At 38.0% G+C, this 13,971-nt stretch overlaps 1 protein-coding gene across 1 annotated transcript in view; it reads right to left on the reverse strand.

The window, feature by feature from the left end:
* The window catches only part of LOC115058673 (pyruvate carboxylase, mitochondrial), a 231,405-nt gene that overhangs the window by 201,567 nt on the left and 15,867 nt on the right, over positions 1 to 13,971 (reverse strand). The window contains exons 7-9 of the mRNA XM_029526110.1: positions 13,035 to 13,152; positions 11,934 to 12,001; positions 10,204 to 10,287 (exon numbers count right to left, since the gene is read on the reverse strand). Coding sequence (XP_029381970.1) covers positions 10,204 to 10,287; positions 11,934 to 12,001; positions 13,035 to 13,152 — 270 coding nt within the window. The remainder of the gene's footprint in view (positions 1 to 10,203; positions 10,288 to 11,933; positions 12,002 to 13,034; positions 13,153 to 13,971) is intronic.

Below are 13,971 nucleotides of genomic sequence, written 5' to 3' on the forward strand. Positions count from 1 at the left end.
TGTTTTCATAGAGATACAAAAGACTAGGGCCAAAAACTCTGCCGCGTCACAAATGGGATTGCAGACAAATTGAGACGTTGTGGGGGGGGGGGGGGGAGCGAAAAACTTCAAAACAAGTCAAGCATAGTTTCAAACCCTGACACAAGAATGTCTCATGCAACTGAATGACAGAAACACACTTCTTATGCTTAATATGCTTTAATTAAACTACCAAACAGTAAGATGAATTGCATAGAGCATAATATAATCACAAAAGTCCTCTAACAGTCGATTAAATAATTCAGTAATAATTAAATATATGAACTATATTTTCAGGTGTTTCTGAAGATGTACAACACCTGAAAATGGACACCAAAGCAATGCCAGTACATGTATAAAACAAAATTGTCATCCAAAAAAAAAAAAAAAAAAAAAAAAAAAAACTATAAATTTTCACATCTTGCCTTCCACTTGGTTGTTTGTACTGTAGGTGTCGGGGGGAAAAAAAAAAAAGTGCAGAAATCTGGAGAGTTGGAAAGGAATTAATTGCAAAGATGTGCGAGGCGAGAAGATGTAGCCGGATGAAGTCTTGCACACTTTATCCCCTGCATTAGCAGGGAGGTACATTAAAGAGAGAAAAGTGCTGATGTCAGTGAGTCCATTGAGTGCATGTTTGTGGATGCTGCCACTTCGGTTTCATTAACAGCTCCTTTCTTATTCAAGGGAGACAACTAGATGAGAGGAGAGTAAGTGAGGGGGAGGGCAGCATTTTGCATTCTTCTCATCTTCCTCCTCAGTGCACGAATATAAGTGGAGCAATGGCCAGTTTAAGCCTGCATCTATAGCTACAACCAAAATGTATTCACTCAGTGTTCATACTTTGTGGGGGAGACAACAGCAGAGAGACGGTGCCCTCGCTTGTTTAGTCAAAAGAATGCAAAAACTTCTTTCCTTTCCAATTGAATCACTCCATATGCAAATTTCTTTTGTCTCCACCGTTTCCAGCAGGCAGCACCACATTATGGCGATTGTTCTTCTGCTTGTTTGGAAAATTTCTCATGTATTTCAGCCTTTAGAGATCTATATTCATTTAAATATACTGGACATCATTAGGATCCTGAATAAAGCAGTCATCTAGTGCAAACCAATCAGTGTTTGCAAAATGAGGCCTCACAGGGAATCAACACTCCAATGTGACGCTGATGATTTCATTACAAGTTCAAGTGTAATTTACAAGCTTCTGTCAAAAAGTAGCTCAGGATGCCTGTCAGTAGTCAGGGACTAATGTCTTTTTTGGCAGAAGCTGTCATTTATTAATTCATTTAGAGACCAACAAAATGGACTGGACTTCATTACAAGTTTTAAGTTTAGACTTAACAGTAGATTGGGATGCTTTGAAATAGGTCATTTTCATAACTAAATAAATCCAGTGCACAGAATGGGACATCGCTCCAATTATCAAACAAACATAGTTATGTGATGTTTGTTTTACATTTCTCTGTTTTTGTTTTGTTTTTTGTCATTTATGTATTTAAAGTGCTTAATATTTTGTTTTGGTTTTTCAGCACTCACGCTCACCTTCTAACTTGTTTCTCAAGTAATTTCATCCATTGTTACCTTTGGGACTATTTAAGCATTCCATTTTATTTTCATTCTGGGAATTTGGAAAATGCTATCCAATTAATTGTGTGCGTTTGTTTTGGTGTTTTGGTTATTAATTAATTGTAATTTTTGTCAGTATTCAATTGCTGAGTTTTTATCTAACCTTCATTATTTCACCACATCTGTTTCTTTTATCAACATTTTAGAATCACTTTGTTCTGTCATATAATATATAATAATAATGATTCAAAATAATTTACATCCAAAGGCTTTCCTAAAAATATAACCAAAAGAAAGCCCTTCTACTCTTCATTTTTCTGGATGAGCACAGCTATAAATGTTTTGCTATTTATTATTCATATGAATTCATTTCTCAGTTTCAGTGTTATAACTCCACATTGTGATTAAAAAAAAAAAAATCAAAAAAAAAAATCAAAAAACAAACAAACAACAGTTTCCTGCTCTCTTCCACCATTTTATCTTCCATGCCTCCATCCTTCCACCTTTCCCTTAGCTCTAATTTCTGAAAGCACAGTTGGCTCAAGTTTCCCCCCAGCTGGCGGAAAGAATCAATACCTCCCCCTCTTTTGTCATCACTTCACTTCCTCTCATCTCAGTCTCTGCATCTTCGAACCACATCACACTGACTGTATATTCCTTGGTTTCACAGCAGGTTTGTAATTTTCCCTCATTTTCCTTCCTTGTACTGTATCAGCTTCCCTCCCTCCTTTTTTTTTTTTTTTTTTAACTGCTGACTGCCCAGCACCTTCTCCCTCCCTCTCCTTCCACCTATGACTACCTCCCTCCCTCCCTCCCTCCCTCCAACCATCCCACCATCTTTGTCTCCCTTCTAGAAAATCTCAGATGGCTGACCTTCCTCTCTGGGGACTCAATTCCCCCAAAGCCTTACATCAGCTTAAATCGGTACCCAAAACCTGCCATACACACTCTTGTTAGTAATTCAGCAATAAAAGCAGTATCCTTTTCTATATCACTTAGTCTGCACTTGAATTTACAAATGTGTGCAGCACACAGGAATGAGGATTCTTCAGGCATAAGGACACAAGCCACAAATGCCCAAAATAGCAGCACCATCCAATCACAAGTGCCAATGTCACCCTGACACGCAAGACTCCTGCTCTACTTTAGGCATCCTACGTTACAGATGCCACAGCAGAGTCTTTCTCTACCTTCTGCAGACAACGGAGCATATAAGCATGCACACGCACACACACGCAAAATACAAACAAAAAATGGTGAGCTGAAGAATGAAAAGGAGAAAAGCACAGATTTGTTGGGCGGGGCATTGTTCTTGGTTTGTACATCAACGCTGTTGAATTTCTGCAGCATGCTTCCCTCACACCACTTGTCAATCAAATGACATAAGAATTACAGTGGCATAGTGTACCTTGTTGAGCCTCAGGATTTCTGTGAAGCCCCCAAAAGACATTGAATAGATACGCATGACAAGGCTAACATTAGAATTGTTTATTTAATTTTAGCAATTTCAATTTTATTTGATTTGAGTCTTAAAGGCTCAAATCAAAGTCTCCTAAAGCTTTACCCAAAGCTCCTATGTTACCTTTGGACCTGCCATCTAATATTTTCATGTATGTGGCAATAACTTTTTCCTGTTTTTGCTACATACTGTGCTCCCATAGTTGTACCATTTGTAAAAAGTACCCAGCCATACAGTGCTAGTGCACAAGCAGTGGGCCCCAGTGAGTGACAAGAACATTGTGAGTGTACAAAATTAATGACAACATTAGGGAACATATTCACACCATATCATTATCATTGTAGAGAAAATAGCTTTGTAAATAAAGCAATCAGGGGGAAAAATTATATTGTTAACGCTCATTCAACAGTCATATGCCACCTGTGTCAAGATTTTAATTGTGCAAGCACATATTCAGAGAAATCTTAGTATTTTAAAAAGTACTGGACTGGACCCTAACCCTGAATAATAATGTCATTGAATGTTTTTATTTTCCCCCTTTTAGTCTTCGCAGATGATTTCAGTACATCTATAAACAAGCTGTTTCTTTCCCTGGCTGACCTGGCTGTATTAACTAAAAAGAATGAGAGGGGGGAGGGGGACAACAGCTAAACGCAGCGAGAAACAACTCAAAGCAAAAAATAAATAAATTAAATAAAGAATAAAAAAAAAAATAAAAATAAAAAAAAATTGACAAATATGAGAGCCCAGAACATACATAATTAAACTAGAGAAACAAGATGAAAACTGACTGATGCATGAGCTCTGTGGAAATAAAGATTGGAACATTTTTCATGTATCCTATTTCAAAATGCTGGTTTCCGGATGGAATATTAAAATATGCTTTCAGGGCAAAAAGTGCTGGTGGTTTTGAAGTCAAAAATGGAACAAAACACATGCAGGGTGCTTATGGGTCAGTAAGTAGTAGTGTTTATAGTACACTGACCACCTCAAGGAGGTGTCAATCGAAATTTGTGAACCCCTCCTCTATATAAGAATAAGAGTGTGTGCCTGTACCAGGGACATGACACGTCAAAGTGAGAGCATGTTATCTGTTCACTCACCATCCCCATGATTGACAGCACAACTAATTCTACGTTTAACACCCTCAGTGGATTGATGGACGTGTGTACACACACAAACAGAGCTTTGCTGAAAGAACAAGAGACCTCAAACACCACATAAAATGGTAGCAAAGACTAGCACATAAAAACTATGAATGTCATGTCTGAAACACAATAGTCACACTATACGTAACTCACTCACTTATGCTTGCTGCCGCTGACCAATGACATTTTTGTGGCCCGTTTCTTGAATATTTAAATCTTTAGTGCGAGTTTGTTGTCTGAGCCAAGCTGCAGACAGTGGCAAATAATAAGGCCAGACCTTAACCCAAACACATTCAGGTTTAATATTAAGGCCTTGTTTCAGTAAAAGAGAAAAAAAAAAAAAGACTTAAGAGTGATCCTCTTTCAAAACAAAAAATTACCAGCACCTACTCTACTTTTCAGATTAAGCTACATGTCGCATACACATCTTACTGACACACAAAATATGCAGTTTAGCTTTTGGTGAGAGTGCTGACGAGCTGTGGACATATTTGTGCTTCTCAGTAGCAGTATTTTTGTGGGTGTTGGGAAAGCGAGCAGGCAGACAAGAAAAATACTGAACAAAAGCAAAAAGGTTGCTTCCACGACACTCAGCTACGTCTCTTGAAGCATCGGCTCATGAACAATTGTCAGTCTTTCCTGTTCTAATTTCTCCATTCCAAATTTAAAACATGGCAGCAAATTGGCAAATTTTCCTGCCCTCTTCTGCTTACTTGGGTTCACATAAGCTTAAAAAAAAAAAAAGAAAGAAAAAAGGTGAGAAGAAGCTTCAATATTGTCTTTAATTTCTGCCAAAAACAAAAAGTTAACCTCTCTCTTCACCATACCCCAAATAAAACTAAAAAAAAAAAAAAAAAAGTTTGTAATAATTGTCCAAATTGTCCACTTCTTAACCACAGCTACATGAGCACTTGGCAGGTAACACTTCGTATTCTCCATCTTAAGGTTAAATCAATAAATATGCCACAATGGAGGGAAAAAAAAAAAAAAGAGGCCTGGTGGCCATTAAGGTCATGTATTACTACACAGCTGCTTGTCTGTCCCCTACCACACAAAGAAAAAAAATCTGTGGGCACAGATATGAGGTGCATACTCAAACCTTAGCAGTCAATGAGGTGTCCCTGTTCTACTTCTGCTACACATCCTGTGTGTGACGGCTCCTTCTCACTCATACAAATCTAATGCTCTAGTGTGGCTTTGACCAAATTGTAAAATCACTACAGCTCACAGATTTAAGTTTTCCCCCTTTGCTGATAGCTTCAAAACAGTGTAGAAACTTGCTACTAGACTGCAAAAAGACAGCTCCAAGATTCACTGGAAAAAGCCCAAAGTGTGAGGGAGATGGTGTGGTATATTACTGAAAAAAATATATTTAAAGAGAAATTGAAAGTTTTTGTCCTTTAAATTACTTATATTACTATATCTAGACATTAGGACAAATAAACCCTTTTTTTTTTTTTTTAACAAAAAAGTTAAAAAACTTATTTTTATATGTCCAGTAACTAACTATGGGAGAGCACAAGTGAATAAAGGGAGCATTAAAAGAGGCAGTGAAAAAAGTGAGTTCAAACAGAATAGGCACAAAGCAGTTTATAATACCAGTAGAAAATGTAGCCAGTAAATGGACATGATGGCTACTAGGCATTAAGTTTCTGGACATCCCAACTATACTGGACGGAATATCCCCCATTTTTTTAAAGAAACCAAACTGTGAGCACTGTTTGGTGGCAGCGTATGATGATACTGAGAAAGAGGTAGCAGCACTTAATTGTTGGAGCTCAGCAACGTGGAGGTATTTCTTTACTCATTCAGTGATGATGTGGTGTAGTACAGCTGAACATTTAGACAAGATCCTGGAGGCGTGACAATATGTTTGTACCAACATTGACTATGATGGAGTGAATTAGGAATGCGTGATGAATGGAAATGACAAAGCCAACTTGGAATGAAGGGAAACTATTTACAAGTAAAAGAGCCAAGGCAGAAACTGGACATTTCTGTGGGCGTGTCTAAACCTTTTCTGCTTTTCTGACATACTACATAAAGGACATCCAACAGTCATGTCCATCCTGCTCAGTGGTTGAGAAAAAGGAAATGGTAACTAATCTGCTGTCAACAGTAAATATCTTCCACTGAGTTATGCAGCTGGCCACACAGCCAGCCGGCAACAAATACAAGACTTCTCATTTGTTATTGACACAACTATCTTGGGGCAGTCTGAAAGATTATAAATGATAGAGCATGAGTAACATTTGTCAAATCTAACCTCCAGTGTCTGAATCGTGTGTTGTGGTTGTTGACTGTGGCGAAAAGGTGCATTTATTTCAGAGTGCAGCTGCTCGGCTTCACTTCTTATCATAAAACTGAAGCCCACCAAGTGGAACAAAGCAGAGGGGGTTTACCTGTGGCTCTATCTGCTCCAGAGCAAAAATATCCCAAAAACTACCATTTCACAGCAGCACAACACAGAACACATCTAACAGGTATTAAAAAAAAATAAATCTTTTCCCAAATACATTGATGATTAAAATGTAAATGAAGTGGCCTCCCAATGACCACTCAATCCGATTATGAAAAAAATCTCACTGCTTAAAGTGATGATCACTAGCAAAGATCACGTTGGTTAAATTAGATGTCATCTATGGGCCTCCCCCTTAAAACACAAATATAACAATGCAAAGACACAGCAGCTAGACAGTAAGAGTGGAAAAAAAAAATTCAAAGGAGGCACAAAATCTGTTTGAGCAGTAGATAACACATAGCAGGCCATTTGACAATATCTGATTTTTCTAGTGAGCTCTGACTTGATATTCACCACTGTGAGCCCTTTTTTTTGAGAGCTGAAGTAACTTCCTGTAGCCATCAGTGTTGCCAGGCAACTTTGTTCTCTAGGACATTCTATCAGGAAATGCTGTGGCCTGCAGCAAGTTCAAAGACTGCACTATTTCTCTGAAAGACTCAGATGGAGGCTGCTGATAATGGGAGATGGGCAATACACACAGACAGCAAGATGAAGGGGAACAGAGTGCCAGCACGATGGAGCTGCCATTAAGAACCAGATAAGAGCTGAGAAATAATCTATGTGTGCTGGGAGTAGAAGAAAAGACAGTAAATGTGGATACAAGTGAGAGTCTGCATGTGTGAACATAGAAAATCAAGAGTAGTAAAGAGTATGTTAGCTATTGGCTCTTTCATTATATACATATAATCACTTCCTATCTGTATATAAAGTCAACCACACAAGATACAAAAGCATGCCATTACATTACACTGAGCTGCTAATTACAATAATAAAAAAAAGGCTCAAATTGCACTGGACTGGACACATTTAGGTGTCTCAGTGCACCACTGAACAAGTTGGAGCCTTTATGTCTCCAGAAGAAGAGCAAACTATGGAAAACTGCCCACTTGAGATAAACACACTTACAAGTGGATGAGCCTGTGTGTATCTGGAAAATAGCTGTAGTCTGCACCATCTCTATCAGATTCAATATCACACAATACGTAAAAAATTAATGTCACCTTGCACTGTCTCAGTCTCACATGCAATTTGTAACACACACACACACAAAATAATTCCCAACTAACAAAGTTCAGCTTCAGTGTTGCTCAAGGAGCAGGTTTCTGCTTCTCCAGTGAGAGTAGAAGCCCTCACTGTGAGGAGTGACACAAATTGACCTGCAATCATAACAAATACCAATGAAATGCAAAGACTGGAAGGAGAGAAGGAGGGAGAGACAGAGGTAGACAGCGGCAGAGTGGTGGCTTTCACTAAAGGCGGAGAGGAGAAAAAAAAAAAAAAAAAAGAAAAATTGAGGCCAAGAGAAACGGAGACCCCTGTTGATAATCTGTGAATGCTGCAGTACTATACTTTCAGCTGTGTGAAAAACATATTCATGCCTGTGTTGCTATACTTACAAGGACTTCAATGATTGGAAAGACTCCTCCCGTCTCCACAGTGATGTCATGGAATAAAATGCATCTAATACCCTTCTTATACATTTCTTTTATACCTACAGTTAAGGCCAAAAGTTTGGACACACTTTCCTTTTCATTTGAATGAGAGGGTGTGTCCAAACTTTTGGCCTGTACTGTATGTATAGCACTCCGTTCACCTTCCACTTTATTCAAGTTTTAATTGACCCTATGCCTAATTTTTTTGTCCTTCTATTAATGACAGCACCTTTTCCTGGTATTTAACTGCAACATTTTTGCAGGGTCATGTATAAATTTATTAAACCCTTAAACTCATAACTGTAAATCTTTGATTTGGAAGTACAGGTAAAAAAAAAAAAAAAATCAATGATATGAATTAGCATTCTGGAAAACAAGTTGTCATACTCAATAAGATAGAAGCATTATATGTTTGACATTACAAATTTACCGCACAAGAAATAGTCATAGCTCATAATCTCCCACAAAACCACACAACCTGTTCTGGTTTTTTGCTTTGTGCCGGGTTAAAGCAAACCATTTATGTTCTACTTAGTGAGCTTGAGTAGTGGCAGCATTTTCATATTCGACAAAAAGATACAATATTGGTGTTGATCTTCCCATGCAATTGAAAACAAATAAGCTGATGTCCCAAAGCGGTGAACTATTCCTTTAATGCAAATGAAACTACTTCACATTACTCCTTCATGTTCCCATCTTGCACCAGAATCTTTGATCATATTCATGCATGAAGTCACCTGCACAACCTCTGAAAGCAACTGAAATATACGACACTAATGCCCATTACATAACTTGAAATGTACATTCCTTTTCATTTACCTTAAGAATTGAAAAAATAAATAAATAAATAATCTTTCATCTGAATTTAACAAAACTAACTACACAGTTCTTGGGATAGAGGTGAAATATGTCCACACTGTTAGGCTGCAGAAGTCCTCTAAAGAAAATGGAGAAAGGATGTGCAGCCTGCACCCTCATCATCATTTGAGCAACCATATCACTTATCTCAGACAGTGATGGGCAGAGTCATGGACACATACACTGATTTGATTACCACAAATAAAAACATATCACTGCTAGAGCAAGGTCATGTCATGATTCTCAAATAAAGTTTCTATCGCTCTTCTATGTAAGCATCACTATCAATATTATCAAGGTTATTCTTTAGCAAATTCCCCATTCTTGTCTCCATCCTCATCTCCCTCTCTATCCATTCTTCAACCTGGACCATTACCTGAAAAGGCCATTACTTGAAAGCTCCCCTGAGAGATGATGCTTGACTTTTAAGTGAGGCTGTCATAGTTGAGCCTACTTTTTGGCAAGAGTATCTTTTTCCCCCACAAAGCTACATACAATGTGAGCTTTCAGATTTATGGGGAATGTTTTTGCATGTTTTCACTTAAGTATGTGGCACAATCAAGTTGACAAAGTAATCTGCACTGTTGTCATCCATTTTGCCCCCATTTTCAAAAAGCATTTTTGTCTGTACTTTTTGGACAAAGCACTAATATCCGCCTGATTTGAATTACAGATACATAACAAATTAATATTCCTGGGGAGAATCTATTTGTTTTGCAGACCAATTATAGATAGAACAATGAGCATCATTGGGAATTTGCTCAGATTTCCTAAATAAAACCCAGTCCTCAAGCATGCTTGCCAAGAAAGCTTCGGTTTCAGTGAGCACTGAGTCCTGAAAACCAGCATTTCTTTATAAGTGGTCAGAACTCCACCACTGCACAGTGCTGACAACTGCCTTGACAGTTCAAAGAAAATATTGCTTTCCAGGAAGTAAGCTGCCTTAACATCAGGCACAGCCACATGAATGTTTATCATTATTTTAATACTAAGCTATTAAATTTTTGGAGTCTGTGACAGAAATATTATCAGTTAGAGGTCCTGTCATATCTTTTTCCTGAAATTTCCTCTGAAGTATTTTCCCAAATGTGATGAAATTGCTCATTTAACCTGGATATTCAGGAAAGGCCTGACAGACACTAGCAATCATGAGCTCTTTGCGGCTGATGGATGTTGACCTCAACACCAAACACACATCCATACCTGTCTAGCGAGGTTGACAGCATCAGCATGAAGTCGATCTCTTAGATGAGGGTCCAGTTGGAAAGCTGGTGCAATCTCCACAACCTTCAAAACAACAAGGAACACAATGATCTGACTGGCTGAATAGACATGCAAGTGACAGTAAAGATAAGGATAACCTGTTTCAACTCAATGATATATTCATGAATGACACAACCTGCATCTGGAACAGTCCTAAGAAATTATTTTAAGTACTTGTACTGATGTTTGGACTGCAAACAAAATGGCCAAAAGCGGGATTGTATTTTGCATTGCATGGTGCGTTATGCATCTGCTGTGCCTTTGTTTGGTGTAGGGCAGCCAGGAAAATTTCTCTGGTTTGCTCTGAATGTGCACAACAGTGTTCTCCAAAAAAAAAACAAACACAGAATAGTAACATTGCAAGCTGTAAAGTGGAAGCAATGAAGAAACTGCAGGGAACTCTCTACTGGTTCACAACTACAAGTCCCACTAGCATTTCACATTTCATCATTTATGTATATAAATATCACCTAGTGCTGATGTTTTCCCTTAAATCCTGTTGTTTTCCCCAATTCACAACTACAACTAAACCTTAAAAAAAAACCCAGACAGCCAAAAACCTCTGTTTCCCTTTAACATTGATAGTGTCATCAGTTCGGTCGCATAAAAACAGAATGTCTGTTTCATTCCATTGTGTCAAACAAGTCAATTCATTTGTGAGAACTAATTGATTTTTTTCTCAAAAGAGCAAGAACCATGTCTGATTTCCAGAAATAAAACCACAAGAACTCAATTAAATTTTTATCAAATCTAAAGCAACATATTGAAAAAAGCTAAATATACCCTATTGGCACTCTACCGTTTCAAATCTTTTTTAACAAGCGACTATTTTGGTTTCTGAGATTGAAACAGATCTTAGATTAAGGCCAAAGGCAGATTAAGCCTCACAGAATTCAAGAATCGCATTTTAGGCATGAACACAGCAGCTAATATGATTATCATCTGGAATTTGATTCAAAGGAAAGGAAGAAAGTGATGAAAACAAAACTGGTTCGAGGTGACAATAAATTAAACAGTCATTAATCAGCTTTCTGTGATGAATGTATTGTCATATTGAGTGACGATTATATGACTTTCCACTGAATGAATGAATTATTTTCCACTTTTTCTTTCATCCAGTATATTCAGTCATTTGCTATTTTTTGACAGATGCTGTCAAAAGACTCAAGGACTCCAAAAAATATGAATAACCTGGCTAATAAATAATGACCAATATAAAACTACATATGTCAAACTGTTGCTCCAAGTTGGATTGTAAAGGAATTATACAGCTGTATATCCTATACAGTAAGAACATATCCATTGACTTGGCAACAACAGTGGCTAATCTGTATTAGTATACAACCCTCCTACCTCCTCCCCCCCTGCATCTCTGGGGCCAACAGTGCCACAATCATTGCTCTCATCAGAACTTTAATTACCTTATTTATTTATTTATTTATTTATGTTTCACTTAATTGGCCTGTTTCCCTGAATGAAGGGGACATAAAACACTGCAGCCTGCAGTGGACTCCACTGCTGGTGGATGTAATTCCTGCTTCTGGTATTTGTTCCACGCCCACCCACCATCACCGTCCACTTTAAATTAATCAAAGCAATACAGCTGAGGCTAATCTTAAATACATTCAAAAATGAAACTGGTTCAGATGACTTTAAAATGAGAATTTCACCTTTTGATGTCTCCGTTGAATGGAGCAGTCCCTCTCATAGAGGTGGATGACATTACCATATTTGTCACCTGGAGAGAAAGAAGGGACAACTAGGTGAGAAAATATTAGGGATTTTAGGGACATTATAAAATAATCAGGAGCATGAAAATGAGGAACGGTTGATTAGTGTCATTGGAGTCAAATGAAGAAAGAAACGTGAGTTCCAATTGGAGGATATTCAAATTCTTCACCCAAAATAGTCTTTGGGCCATATCATCATTGTCCAGCCGGTCATGACTCTTGTTGCTCCAAAATTTCCCTATTCCATTATTTTCATAAAGATTGATTTTTGTTTCAGAGAAATGGCATGTTGATCTATACATTATTTTAAATTTGATCTGCTGAGGTACACAAACTGAGAACATTTCATGTCCACTTAATTTCTTCATAAAATCAACACATTCATCACACAATGATATTCTACAGATTGCAATCAGGAATTTTTAGACCTGTCTCATACAATATGCCCTGAGAGATCTCTGCCATTTACTGTGTTCAAAGGACCTCAGAAGGAGCTAAGACAGAAAAGTAAAAAAATATTAGACGTGAAAGAAACTAAATGAAATGTCAGGAATGTTTGGAGAAATGAAAGTATGAGATGAAAGAAATGCCTTTTAAGAGGTAATTCAGAAAATTCACAAAATCCCTTTCACTCCCTGAAGACAGTAATTAATCACAGCGACCAAACACAGAACTAAAACATGGTAAATTCTCACACACACACACACACACACACACACACACACACACACACACACACACACACACACACACACACACACACACACACACACACACACACACACACACACACACACACACACACACACACACACACAGTTAACCATAGCAACATAAAGACATAAAGAACAGCATATGCTAAAAGTGCACATACTTTCATTGACTCTTTTCAGTTCTGTAATATTTACATCCATTATAATGAAAAAGGAACGGGTGGAGAATATTCTGCTAGCCAATAAATCTTATTCACTCTCATTGCTCATCTGTCTCACTTCCTGCCTTTGCCTTCATACTGAGTTCAAGGAAATTGAGTGCACTTACCTAGGATCTGTACTTCAATGTGTCTTGGCTTTTCAATAAACTTCTCAACAAACAGGGCTCCATTTCCAAAAGCTGTCAGAGCTTCAGAATAGGCCCGCTGGTAATTCTCCTCAAGCTCCTGATAAACAGAACGGAAAAATCCATACTGTGAGTTAGTGCTACCATTCAAGAGGCAAAGAGTCACAGCAAATACTTTGTATTTTTTAAGGAGTTTTGCTTCTGCTGCATCATGCCATTTGTTCTATTCAGTAAAACTTCCTGTTTCAATCTGTATTCTATCTATCATTCTCACGTCAAGCAGTTATTCTTTTTGTTTTCTTTGAAATAACTGTTTACACACCCTGAAGGAACAAGATGCTCCACAAAATTTCTAGGACCAGAGTGTAGGAGGTCATGATCGAGCATGCTAAAGGTCAGGACTCAATCTGTGTTTGTCAGTCTGTGATGCACTGCCTGCCTATCCTGGCATCTCTAGTGGGGAAATAGTGACTCACCAGCATACCCTCTTCGAAGTGAAAATGGGCAAACCCATGCTCAACTGTCATTACAAACCTTAGGGAATATACTACTGTACTTACTTTCACACGTGCACTGCTACCCTCAACTTGTCAGTATTATCCAGAGAGAATGATATGTGGAATGAGATGTACCGGATGGTAAATGGACTACATTACATAAAAACTGTGTGACGTCCAATAAAGCAGGTCACTGTCCAGAGAACTCCGATAGCAAGAGTATTTTATTAAATGTGGCTGTCACAGGCAATCTCTTGTTGTGTGTTACATGTGTGAAGGAAAAACTCCAGAAAATGTCACGACCTGAGTCTCTTTAGTTTATAAAAGAAACTAGCTTTGGAGACAACCAGGTGCCCAAAGCAGTAGGAGCTATAAAAGTAAGCAGGACTGCCCTGAAGGGAAAGTATGAATTTTACAGACTA

This window comes from Echeneis naucrates, chromosome 18 (assembly GCF_900963305.1).
Source record: "Echeneis naucrates chromosome 18, fEcheNa1.1, whole genome shotgun sequence".
In the NCBI taxonomy this organism is placed as follows: Eukaryota; Metazoa; Chordata; class Actinopteri; order Carangiformes; family Echeneidae; genus Echeneis; species Echeneis naucrates.